This window comes from Oncorhynchus mykiss, chromosome 1, assembly GCF_057628025.1.
Source record: "Oncorhynchus mykiss isolate SJ-2025 chromosome 1, ASM5762802v1, whole genome shotgun sequence".
Classification (NCBI taxonomy): Eukaryota; Metazoa; Chordata; class Actinopteri; order Salmoniformes; family Salmonidae; genus Oncorhynchus; species Oncorhynchus mykiss.
Genome location: NC_143022.1, coordinates 53,971,300 through 53,984,958, shown reverse-complemented (window position 1 = coordinate 53,984,958; position 13,659 = coordinate 53,971,300). Strand labels below are relative to the sequence as shown.

Genomic DNA, 13,659 nt, shown 5'->3' with positions numbered 1-13,659 from the left:
CACACACACACACACACACACACACGCACACACATATTTAATTTTTATTTTTTTCTCAGCACTATTGGTCAGAGCCTGTAAGTAAGCATTTCACTGTTGTATTCGGCGCACGTGACAAATAAACTTTGATTTGATTTTGTTAGAAAGGTGGCATCCTATGACGGTGCCACGTTGAATGTCTGTGAGCTCTTCAGTCAGGCCATTCTATTGCCAATGTTTGTCTATGGCGATTGCATGGCTGTGTGATCGATTTTATACACCTCTCAGCAATGAGTGTGGTTGAAATTGCCAAATCCAATAATTTGAAGGGGTGTCCATATACTTTTGTATTTTCAAATAATTATATATTTTGTGTATGAGATGTGATGGTAAGGTATTTTGGCAAACTTCCAAAAGGCAATTTGGTGTTCCCTTTGAGCATTGATGCAAACGGTCTCTCCCCATCAGGTTGGGCCAAACAGCATCGCTGCAAGGGACGGGCGCATAAGAGAAGGAGACCACATTTTACAGGTAGGAAACTATTTCTTTCTATCTTGACCCTCAGCCCCTCTTTTCTCTCTCTCGTTCTTTCTCTCTCTCTCTCATCTCCTCTCTCTCTCATTTCTCATCAGAGGTGACATAAACACTTTTTTATTTCACCTCCCTCTGCCATTGTCTCCCAACACGAGAACCCATTCATTTTTAATGGCACCATAGTAAAAGAGAAACTCACCCCCTCTGTGACGGTTAGCGGGGAGGAAATGTCCCTCTGGCTGTTTTAGTTACCGACTCAGCATCCGACTGGGCTTTTTAACAGCCGTAAGAGCAGTTTAAGGATGCACCGTGCTCCAGATATACCCCCCCCCCCCCCCCCCCCCCCCCCCCCCCCCCCCACCTGCTTCTGGGTAACACACTCGCACATCCACAAGAATGCACACACACCAGATCTCTTCCCTTTCTACACACACGCACACCCCGGAGGTAGACTGAGAGGCTCTCCATGTTATTACCCCTCAGCTCCATCCCTGGGCCAGGGAGGGTCGGTGGACCCTGGAGGCTACTAGTACCCCCTCCAAAGACAGTCTTCTGGTGGGGTTAGAGACACAAACAACAGTCAGTGGAGCTGTATGGACCATTATGATGTTATTGGAGAGGGAGTGGGGTGGTGAGCTTTGCTCTCTTGTAGGGGGAAGGGTGGAAAAGGGGGATGTTTTAAGGTGTAATCAAGGGGTTGGTGTTTTGGGAGGTAGGGATAAAGTAAGGTCATATATTTGGGGAGAGGCAGATTGAGGGCTTCGTGGAGAGAGATGGATAGTCATGTTTTGGGAGGTTAAGGTTGTAAAGGCTTACGGTTTTTTAAAGTCTTGTTTTAAAATACAAATCTGAGCGGTAGATCTCAGAATGGGATCTCGGCTCGGGGAAGATTGGTGATCACTGGTATTAAGTGTAAGTGTTCTGTAGAGTCTGAGAGCAGTAATGGTTTTGGGAGGCAGAGCCAAAAGGTTGTTACAGTAATGTGGGTGAGAGTGCTGGAGACATGCTTTTGAGGAGAATGGCAGAAGTAGACGGTAATGTCTTTTAGAGAGTGGTCTGTTTTCAGTCAGAGTGAACTCTCAGAACAACAGAGTGATGTGTTTCTGAATAAGGGTTAATGAGTCCGAGAGAGAGAGAGAGAGAGAGAGAGAGAGAGGTGAGTGCACGGTGCAGTCATGAGAGGAAGAAGATTGAGCGTAGGGTAAGCACAGTTTTTTTTTGTTGCAGAGAGATAATGTACGGCCGAGGCTAGCTGCTTCCCTAATTGTCTGTCGCGTGGCGCCTTGTCCATGTGTGCGCACGTGTCTTTCGTGCATTGCAGGTCATAATGTGTTGTGCGATTGTATTGAGCTACGAGGCAAAGCGAGGGGAGAGGGGTTTGGGTTAGTGGCTGTGATCCATGCCTCCACCCCAAGCACCCCTTTACTATTATCCCATGGTGACAGGGCCATTACTCTGGTCAGTGGAAGACGGACGCCCCCCTGTCACGGCTCAGTTAATTGTGTGGGGCGTCTGTATGTATGAATGTGTGTCGCTTCCAGATGCTGGATGCTTTCAGGAGCAGAGCATTTCTAGTGCAGACGATCGGTCCATAGACCACTGTCCCATTCACGATCAATCCAGCCAGCCTGGCCTGCTATGAAATACTGACTGGACACATAGAGTGCAGATCCCCTGGAAGGAGGAGAGACAGTGCCTTTAGCTGTCTGCCAGCTGGGCTCTTTCTACAGTGTTAGACTGAGATAAAAAATAAAAATAAATGTAAAAAAGGAAAGTGGCCATTCCCTTTGTGTGTGTGTGTGTGTGTGTGTGTGTGTGTGTGTGTTCTAGCGCGTGTATGTGCGCATGTAAGTTATAACAGGACAGTGTGTGATATACTGTATATTGTGACTCCTGCCTCCACTTCAGGTTGCAACACCTCTCTCTCTCTCTCTCTCTCTCTCTCTCTCTCTCTCTCTCTCTCTCTCTAGTGTGTTTGTGTATGAATAACAGTGTGTGTTGTTTCCACAGATCAATGGTCAGGATGTGCAGGACAGAGAGGAGGCTGTAGCTGTGCTCTCCAGTGAAGACACAAGGAATATCATACTGCTGGTCGCCAGGCCCGAGTTACAGGTGAGCTTACCACCACTGATGAAGTTGAAGGAATTGTTTTAAGGTTATTTTTTTACCCCAGTCCTAATAGTTTACTAATCTGGAGAGATGTATTGTAAAAAAAAAAGTCCATACTGTAGGTCCATAGGATCAATACACCAGCCATTAAGAGGTCTTTTTATTCATGACATCCCGAGTTAACATACGTGACACCCAAAACACAGCCCTAAGGCTGCACAAATAGCACTTACGTTTCTTAGATGAAACATGACACGTCCCTGTATAAACACCACCGCACATCATGTGTATTTTTTTTATATAGTGCCGGCCGCTGTAATTGACTTCCAACAGTACGCCATAAAAACTAATGGCATGCTAATATGCAGTGAGTTCAGGCCCAAGGCCATGGCGAACGGTGTGTGTGCGTGCACGTGCGTGCGTGCGTAGGGCTGTGGCGGTCGTGAAGTTTTTTGCCGGCTGGTAACTGTCAACCAAATATCTCCAGGTCTCACAGTAATTGACCGTTAATTAACATTCACTTGTTCGGCATCTCTGGGCTTCCACGCACAGCCCACAAGCCACTGATGCAGACATTTGAAACATCTACATGTTAAAAAGTCGTATAAATCTATTTAATATAGATTAAACCATCACAATAAATCCGTTATTTGATTTGATTTGATTTGATTTGTAATGCATTCTAAGGCAGCATGATGTGACTCAAATGGCGATTTGAAAAAAGTAGCATGAAAGGCATGCGCTCTGCTCTGTCTCTTATGCAGGCCGCACATGCTTCATTAGTCTGTCATTCACAATTTGACAAGCACTTGATAATATTCTCACCCATCAGACTATTCTCAATTTCATTTGGGCTTTACATGTAGCCTACTAATATACTGTATGTGTGTAATCCTTTTTTATTTCAAAAAAACATGTTATCAGTAGCCTGCCCTCAAATAGCGAATGGATGAAAGCGCTTCCTGTGCCAGGTAGGCTACACCAGTTTTACAGTAGATTAATGTGCTTAATTTTTTAAAATTTAAGCACAAAAAAGCTGGGATCCTCTTTTAAAATACTGTAGTGGCCAGTCAAAACCCTGTTTTCTCCAATGCGATTGCACAATTGACTGGGCTTGTAAGAACACATGTGTCTCTAGGCTCTGCAGGCTATGGGCTCTCCAACCCTGTTCCAGGGATCCTAAGCCTATGGGTTAAGTTTAGAGTGATTTGGCCACTTTAGTTGTGCTACAAACCTTATCAAAACATATAGGCCTATGGGCTCGGCTACATGATGCTTGTGAATATGATTTGAAAAAGTCGCAAAACAATGCAAACCGCTGTTTTTTTGCCGTAGACGGAACATGCTGGGCATCATTCACAAGTGATAAACCCATCCGACTAGCGCTTGGCAATATGGTCAAAATATCATATCACGATATATATATATTTTTTAAATACAGTGTAGTGATATTTGACGGTATTTTATGTTTTTGATTAATAAAAGTTAGGGTGGCAACACATAAATACGTGATTTCAACAGGGCTTTCTACATTCTGACTGTTTTACACTGTTCAATCCAACTTCAAACAAAAATGATTTTCATCATTTCATACCATTTCTGTAGTTCTGGGAATTGTGTCATCATTTCCACACTGTGCCACGCAGGGCTGCATGATAAGGGCTAAACATTGAGGTCTAGTACATTGGTGAACTGTTGCAATCATGGAAATATAATTATTATTTACATTTTAGTCATTTAGTAGACACTCTTATCCAGAGTGACTTATAGTAGTGAATATATACATACTTTTTTTCATACTGGTCCCCCTGTGGCAGTCAAATCCACAACCCTGGCATTGCAAGCGCAATGCTCTACCAACGGAGCTACACGGGATTATTCTAATTCTATAGTTGTAATATAGTGGGCAGCACCTTGAATGTTTATGACAATGAATGAAAAAGCCAGGGAAGAAAATATTGACAGGGTAGGAACCAAAGTGTTGGTCAATGTTTCCAGGGGACCCTAATTAGATGTTATATCCCATGTTGTTTTCTTACCTCATGTATCTAGCCAGCTAGCAAAAATATTCATGTTTCGCCTATTTCTCTCTCATTTAAGATACCGTTGCACAAACAATATGCTTATCTAGGCCTACACCCGCACTGATACCAGGCTGTATTACAGGGGTTCCCAAACTTTTTTGTCCCACAAGCTCATTTTGATATCTGAAAACCCAAACCATGTGAAAAAAATGAGGATGTCATTAACAGCCAATGTTTATCTTTTAATTTGGGTCAATGGCAGTCATTGCAAATTAGTCTAACACAATGTATCTTCTCTAACCAACACTAATGATATGGGTTTTAATTTTAAGAATGTGAAATGTCAGAATAATAGTAGAGCGAATGATTTATTTCAGCTTTTATTTCTTTCATCATTCCCAGTGGGTCAGAAGTTTACATACGCTCAATTAGTATTTGGTACCATTGCTCCTGACAGAGCTGGTGTAACTGAGTCAGGTTTGTAGGCCTCCTTGCTCGCACACATTTTTTCAGTTCTGCCCACACATTTTCTGTAGGCTTGAGGTCAGGGCTTTGTGATGGCCACTCCAATACTATAACTTTGTTGTCCTTAAGCCATTTTGCCTCAACTTTGGAAGTATGCTTGGTGTCATTGTCCATTTGAAAGACCCATTTGCGACCAAGCTTTAACTTCATGACTGATGTCTTGAGATGTTGCTTCAATATATCCCCATAATTTTCATACCTCATGATGCCATATATTTTGTGAAGTGCACCAGTCCCTCCTGCAACAAAGCACCCCCACAACATGATGCTGCTACCCCCGTGCTTCACGGTTGGGATGGTGTTCTTCAGCTTCACCCTTTTTCCTCCAAACATAATAATGATGGCCATTATGGCCAAACAGTTATATTTTTGTTTCATCAGACCAGAGGACATTTCTCCAAAAAGTACAATCTTTGTCCCCATGTGCAGTTGCAAACCATAGTCTGGCTTTTTTTATGGCAGTTTTGGAGCAGTGGCTTCTTCCTTGCTGAGCAGCCTTTCAGGTTGTCGATAAAGGACTCTTTTTACTGTGGCTATATATACTTTTGTACCTGTTTCCTCCAGCATCTTCCCAAGGTCCTTTGCTGTTGTTCTGGGATTGATTTGCACTTTTCACACCAAAGTACGTTCATCTCTAGGAGACAGAATGCATCTCCTTCCTGAGCGTTATGACGGCTGCGTGGTCCCATGGTGTTTATACTCGCGTACTATTGTTTGTACTGATGAACGTGGTACCTTCAGGCTTTTGGAAATTGCTCCCAAGGATGAACCAGATTTGTGGAGGTCTCCAATTTTTTTTCTGAGGTCTTGGCTGATTTATTTTGATTTCCCCATAATGTCAAGCAAAGAGGCACTGAGTTTGAAGGTAGGACTTGAAATACATCCACAGGTACACCTCCAATTAATTCAAATAATGTCAATTAGCCTATCAGAAGCTTCTAAAGCCATGTCATCATATTCTGGAATTTTCCAAGCTGTTTAAAGGCGCAGTCAACTTAGTGTATGTAAACTTCTGACCCACTGGAATTGTGATTCACTGTATCACAATTCCAGTGGGTCAGAAGTATACATACACTAAGTTGACTGTGCCTTTAAACAGCTTGGAAAATTCCAGAAAAGATGAAAGATTAATGGAGCAAAGTACAGAAAGATCCTTGATGAAAACCAGCTCCAAAATTTTAAAAATCTGTTTTTGCTTTGACATTATGGGATATTGTGTGTAGATTGATGAGGGGAAACAGCAATTGAATCCATTTTAGAATAAGGCTGTAAAGTAACAAAATGAGGTTGAGGTCCTTGATGATCTTCTTGGCCTTCCTGCGACACCTGGTGCTGTATGTATCCTGGAGGGCAGGCAGTGTGCTCCCAATGGTGCGTTCGGCCGAGCGTACCACCCTCTGTAGAGCCTTGCGGTCAGCGGTGGTGGAGTTGTCGCACCAGGCTTTGATTCAGCCTGACAGTGTGTTCTCGATGGTGCTCCTGTAGAGCACTGTGAGGTCCTCAGAGACAGGCCTAATTTCTTCAGCCTCCTGAGGTTGAAGAGTCGCTGTCGTTACTTCTTCACCATGTTGTCTGTGTCGTTTGCCCATTTCAGCTCCTTGGAGATGTGTACGCCGAGGAACTTGAACGTTTTTTTACCGTCTCCAGTGCCTACCTCCTCTTTGTAGGCCATCTCGTTGTTGGTAATCACGCCTACTACTATCGTGTCATCAGAGAACTTGATGATGGAGTTGGAACTGTGGGAGGTATACAGAGAGTACAGGAGGGGACTGAGGACGCAACCTTGTGGGGCCTTCATGTTGAGGATCAGTGTGGAGGAAGTAATGTTGCCTACCTTCACCAACTGGGGATGTCAGAATGATTAGAGGGACAATGGACATCAGGCCATTAGCAAGTTTGATAGGCTACTAATGACCATCAGCGGCATCAGAGCGCAGTTCTGGAAAAGCCTAGTTACCGTGACTCAACGGTCACATAGCTCGTGACTGCCGGTGTGGCGATAATTCGGTCACCATAACAGCCCTTATGAGTACTTATGAGTATGAGCCACTGAGTACGGCAGATGAGCAATGAGCCATAATGGACTCTACCTTCCCCTTTTGGTAATTAAATACGCCTCTCATAATACATCTAAAGTCTTGGCTGTGATATGGATCCCATTTGGTTTGAGTCAAGCAGACAAAGTGCTGATGAATGACATTGAGGAACCAGATCAGAGGTCAAGATCCTCTGTTCATTGAAATATATTGACTTCATCTATATGTGTGGTCAAGCAGGGATATTTGATGGGGACATTGTTAATGATCTATCAACAGTTTTATAATGCTTTCAGCTATTGCAACACAAAAACTCCATGACGTGTGTCTTATTATGGATCTTGAATGGCCAGTTGGTGTAAGCCAGGGTTTCTCATATTCTGGTTTTAATCCTTCTCTCTCTTTTCTCTCCATCTTTATTTCACTCTCCCTTTCTATCTCTAGCTAGAGGAGGCGTGGTTGGATGATGAACACAGTGAGTTCCTGGAGCAGTTGAAGATGGAGATGTTGGAGGAGCAGCAGAGAGAAGAGATGGAGCTGGAGGCACTACAGGAGGAACAGGAGCAGGTGAGACCCACAGGGACAGACCAAAGTGTTTATTCTCTCATTTTGTATACAGAGCTTTTACCTGAGGAACAAGTACGGTCCCACAACCCTAGGGTCAAACCAAATAGTAGACCATGGAAACCAACAATCTCAGAGTGTTTACTTAAGGCATAATGCTACTACATGACTACGTCAAGACTTGACTGAATGACAGTGATTACTGGTTATAAGAGAAAGGCTGTTGTAGCTTGAAATAATCCGTAACGTTAGGTGGAGCGGATGAGATTATACCAAACTGTGTATTGAGGTTCTTTCAAATCTTATGGCAATATCTAATAATATAGTTTGAAAGCTTTATTAATATGGAAGAGGGTGAGGAGCATTTGGAACCCCAAAGATTGGGGACCACAATTTAAAATCTTAGGTTTTGTTTTGAGATTAGCAAATATGTAAATGGGAAGATAGGGAAGTTCAAAAGACTGTAAAGCATGGGGAAGAAACGACAATTCCCAGCGTAGCAGAGTAGTGGTACAGAACTCCACAAGAATGGAGGGAATCCCAGTGGAGAACCCAAAGCACTGAATTTTTCAAAACTATTTCAGTCTTTAGAAATTTCAAATAGTTATGAATATCATTTCCTTTGTTCTAAAATTCCCAGTTTCCACAAAGTTGTACACAAGAGACCTATGCACTTCAAGTTGTTGTTTTTTTTTACAGATATTTGTTTACAGATACAGTAGTATGTTAATTTGATCACACTGTTGACAGATAGTTTTCCTGCAGTCAACTCTGGACCTCGAAGTCAGTTTCACTGCTTTTTTAAATCTAATCAAGGACCAATTTAGACCTGGCACACCAGGTGTGTGCAATTAATTATCAGATAGAACAGAAAACCAGCAGGCTTCGGACCTCGTAGGCCATAGGGTAAGAGTTGAATAGCCCTGATGTAGACCGTCTTTTAGCTTTTTCTACTGAAAAACATGTGATATTCATTTTTCTTTCAGCCCAGAGGAACACAAGAGGATGACATCACTGCCACCTGTTCCTCCCTAACTCAGGACATGGACAGTGAGCTGGGGATGTCTGACCACAATGCCCTTCTAACCCACATCCAGAGACGACTGTCCCAGTGCCTGAGGGATAGACAGGACACTGGGCATCATCGTCTGGACGAGGAAGAGGAGGAAGAGGAGTTGGAGGTGGAGGAGGGTGACCGCTTCCAGCAGCTCCTGGAGCTGAAGTGTCAGATCCGTAACAGCGGGGAGTACGACCTGTTCTACAGCAGACACAGCACCATCGAGTGTAGTCTGGGAGAGCCGGCTGGCGGCGTGCAGCATGAGCTCCGCATGCTCAACGAGGAGCTCTGCAGCATTGAGCTTGAGTGCCAGAACATCATGCAGGCCCACAAGCTCCGCAAGGGACCGGGGGGGACCCAGAGAGACCAGGTGCAGCAGGTGTCAACCATAACCGGCCACCCAGTGCCCAAGGACCAAAGCTTCCTACGAGGCAGCAGGGACTCGCCCAGCAGGGGCAAGCTGGCTGACATCAACAAGCGCCAAGAGAAACCGGAGAAGTCAGACAAGGACAGCTCGAGCGCCTACAACACGGCAGAGAGCTCGCGCAGCACGCCGCTGGCCATGGACCGATCCCCCGAGCACTCCCTCCAGAGGAGGATGGTCACCATCACCAACCAGAGGAACCTCCGCAGCAGCCTGGCAAGCCTTCATGCCACAGCCAGCCCCAGTCCTAGTCCCAGCCCAACACAACGGTCGCTCCACCGAACCCCCATCCCAGGCAAGGCCAGTAGCCCCGACCACAGCCCCAACCGCTTCGAGTCGGACCAGACTGCCCCGGCAGACGATGAAAGGAGCGGGAACGGGAAGGTGAAGCCTCAGCATCCTCCCAGGGCTTCCCAGATCCCTTACCTCTCCCCGTCCCGTAGCTCCCAGCATAGGCAGCCCAACACCAACATCCCGGCACACTACCAGAGCTACATGCAGCTGATCCAGCAGCGCTCGGCCGTGGAGTACGCTCAGAGCCAGCTCAGCCTGCTCAGCGTGGTCAAGGAGCCCCAGTTGATCCCCACCAGCGAGCCCAAGATGGAGTGGAAGGTCAAGATCCGTTCCGATGGCACGCGCTACATCACAAAGAGACCCATCAGGGATAAGATCCTGCGGGAACGCGCCCTCAAGATCAAGGAGGAGCGCAGCGGCGGGATGACCACGGACGACGACGCTATGTCCGAGATGAAGATGGGGCGGTACTGGAGTAAGGAGGAGAGGAAGCAGCATCTGGTCAGGGCTAAAGAACAGCGGAGGAGACGAGAGTTCATGCAGCGGAGCAGGCTGGAAAGCCTGAGGGAGAGTCCTCAGAGCAGCAGCGAAGGACGCAAGGAGGTCAGCATCATCGAACTGAGCCACAGGAAGATGATGAAGAAGCGCAACAAGAAGATCCTGGACAACTGGATGACCATTCAGGAACTGATGACTCACGGGGCCAAGGCCCCTGATGACCCCAGGGCCAAAGTACATAACGCCTTCCTGTCGGTCACCACTGTATAATATACAACAAACACAATCTACAGCAGTGTTTCTCAACCTTATTCATACCAGGGGCCAGCAAGCTATGGTTCTTACCTTCTTGGAAGGCAGCTTATTTTAATAGGGACTAACATGAGTACTGACAAAAAAATGAGTTTCAGCTATTAAACATCTTAGGGACCGGTCGGCAACATCCCAGGGACTGTTCCTGGCCCTTAGACCAGAGGTTGAGAAATACTGATCTAGCTACAGTACCCCATGTGGTATAATATACTTGCCTCGTTCAATGTGGCATTTTTATGAGGACGATAGTAATATTTTCACAACTTTGTTACCCGAAAAAATAGCATTTTGTAAAGAATTTTAACCAATGTCAATTTTGTTTATATTTTTCTTCATGTTTTTCATGATGTCACCCTCTTCCAGATCCAGAAGCACTTTTGTATGAGATTACTGTGCAATTATCTTTCTTAGTTGATCGTTTTCTTAGTTCATCCTGTGAAAATGTTAAATTATTTTCATATTTCTGTTCTGTTATGCAGTGATTCCAACCCACGCAGATCAGGAGACTTGGACTCCCTCAGGGGGAGACATGTTGAATTTAATGTACAGTACACGGAAATGTATTGTCATCCTACTTCTTGCCGGTCTAGATTTGATGAACCAGCCATTAGATTTATCGTTCAGGACTTTCTACAAATGTCACAGATACATTCAGAACTTTCGGCCAATTCCACACGAGCCCATACGACTTCAACTACAACCACTGATTTACCAAATATAATGATACATTCCTTCAAAACAAGATGGTTAAGTTGGCATTTGATAACGATAACTTGGACTGAATGCATACAGCTTCTACCTGCATATTCTAAGGGAACCCATGTTGAGATAGACAGATTAGCTAAGGACTGGACTACCTGACCTATACCGTTTACAGTATGGATCATCTAAGCTTTTCAAGCCAAGAATGTATCCCCATTCCAAAACAAAGGACCATTTGCAATTTCCTTTGCAATCATTTTAATTGCAAAGGATTATTTTATTCCAAGAGGCTATGAAGACTAGCTGTGATATGTTGCAGCCAACAATTACTCTGCAGTGCATCAGGAGTTCTTCCAATGCAATACTGGTAAACCCTCTTTCATAAGATTTTGCATATTTATGTTTACATAATCCTTTATTTTACACACAGTAGGTATTGTACAATGTTAATGTTTCTCAACAAAGCCTTAAACAGTTGCCAATTAGATTCATGTAACTTTGTTGTGGCAAGAAATTCGTTATGAGCTGTCTATGGTTCTCTGTTGCAGCTCAAAATGGTTCAAACTTGAAGCTCAGGCTTCACTTGATGTTTTTAACAACGCCAGCTCATTTCAGAGCCCACCCAACACTCTGTATGCTTGTACTTACTAGTTATGGATTGGATGATTGCCAGTGAGCAGGACTCATAACTTGGCAGTACATTTTCCAATTGTGAAATCAGGTTTTGCATATGTATAACTGCATACTTTTCAGTCTGGTTCTGTGTACAGTAGAATACATACTTTTCAGTCTGGTTCTGTGTACAGTAGAATACATACTTTTCAGTCTGGTTCTGTGTACAGTAGAATACATACTTTTCAGTCTGGTTCTGTGTACAGTAGAATACATACTTGTTTCAAACAGCTCATTTTCAGTTTAAATATTGTAAATGTGAACTTTGAAACCAACTCCTGTATTTGTTTCAAGTCAATGTCAATGGTCTTATTTCAAGTAATATGTAGTTGGCACACCTGTAGCCAGGTAAACGTGTGGTATAATTGTGATCATTGAAAAATGACATGAGAATAAATGATAGTTTTTTTTCTTTCTTTATGGAACGTTTGCAGTAATGCTTTGACTGTCCTTCAGTCTGGTTCTTTATGCACAACACATCACAGTGCGTGGAAGCCAATTATGTGTGAAATGACTGTTAAAGTATAGGGTTTCAAACAGCAACAGTATTTGTGATTGAGCTCTAACAAGCAGAAAATCCAGACTTTAGACTTTAAAATTGCTTTTAGTTTTCTTGGTTAACTCAAATAGAAAACGTTATGTCACATTCATAAATTAAGTTGTGAATCTTCAAGCATCATTATCTCGTGCAGTTGTACTGAGATTACTCACAGTTTATAATGAAAATAGAGTATCTTCATGCGTCTTGCATTTCTTGGGGAAGTCATTGTCAAGAGATTATTTCACATGAGAACAGTCTGACAAATTGTTTTTGGAAAAGAACGGGCTTGTTCATTGGACTCATTTACACCTCAAATGTCTCCCTCTGAAATAGATCTCTCCTTTTGTTTAATATTAACAATTAAAAATATCACCTTCCACTCGGATGGCTCTGAGTTCATTAAAATATATCAACCACTAAATCATTTCAATGGCCTGTCATGAAGTATAAGGGGAACGCATTGGGATACTCCAACCATTCCTCAAATTATCTTTCGATATGAACCGTTTGTCGTCTATGGTTGAAATTGAAGTGTCACGCATACTCGCCTCAAGACTTGCTTTATACTCATGGGTTTTGCAGTTAATTGAAACCCTCTCTCGTTTTTAGAGACTGAGCTATCCATATTGGTACAATAAAGACATAAGTCTCCCCTGAAGTTAAATGACTGTCTAGAGGAAAGAAGTTTCATTTACTCACAAGCATAGAAGTCTAAACTCTCCCCTTATTTCTCTACGGACATTTACCCCGACACTCCGTTTCTCTTCCCTCCTTCCATTACTTTCTTCATTAGTGCCACTTGTCCTGGACATACACGTCTTCCTGTTGACACTTTCTCAACACGCGTCACTAATACCGGAAGACTTGAACCAAGACGATGACCGATTAATAAACATTGCGTTCGTACAACAACAACAAAAAGACGGCAATAAGTGCCGGTCAACCCTATAACAGGCGACGTGTTTCTCTTTCCAGGTGATCAGCAAGCAAAATATGATCCACGTGAATATTCAATAAATAAATGTGCTTCTCATAAACAGCTTTGCAAAAACATTGTCTGGTCCTTTATGGCAATTACGCAAGGCTCTTGGTAAAGTGACGGAGGACACCTATCACATGTCCTCGACCTTCTCTTTGACGCACGTGGAGGAGTGTGGAGGAGTAATATGTCGTTGGCACACTGGTAGCCAGGTAAACGTGTGGTATAATTGTGATCATTGAAAAATGCCATGAGAATAAAACGTTTTTTTTTCCTTCCTTTATGGAACGTTTGCAGTAATGATTTGACTGTGTCCTTCAGTCTGGTTCTTTATTCACAACACATCACGGTGCTTGGAAGCCAATTATGTGTGAAATGACTGTTAAAAGTATAGGGTTTCAAACATCCA

The 13,659-nt window shown here is 43.6% G+C and overlaps 1 protein-coding gene across 1 annotated transcript in view; it reads left to right on the top strand.

Annotated features, from left to right (window-relative positions):
• The window catches only part of LOC110524646 (PDZ domain-containing RING finger protein 4), a 109,221-nt gene extending 97,071 nt beyond the window's left edge, over nucleotides 1–12,150 (top strand). The window contains exons 5-8 of the mRNA XM_021604493.3: nucleotides 448–510; nucleotides 2,524–2,625; nucleotides 7,652–7,774; nucleotides 8,758–12,150. Coding sequence (XP_021460168.2) covers nucleotides 448–510; nucleotides 2,524–2,625; nucleotides 7,652–7,774; nucleotides 8,758–10,314 — 1,845 coding nt within the window. The 3' untranslated portion in view covers nucleotides 10,315–12,150. The remainder of the gene's footprint in view (nucleotides 1–447; nucleotides 511–2,523; nucleotides 2,626–7,651; nucleotides 7,775–8,757) is intronic.
• Nucleotides 12,151–13,659: the final 1,509 nt, after the last annotated feature.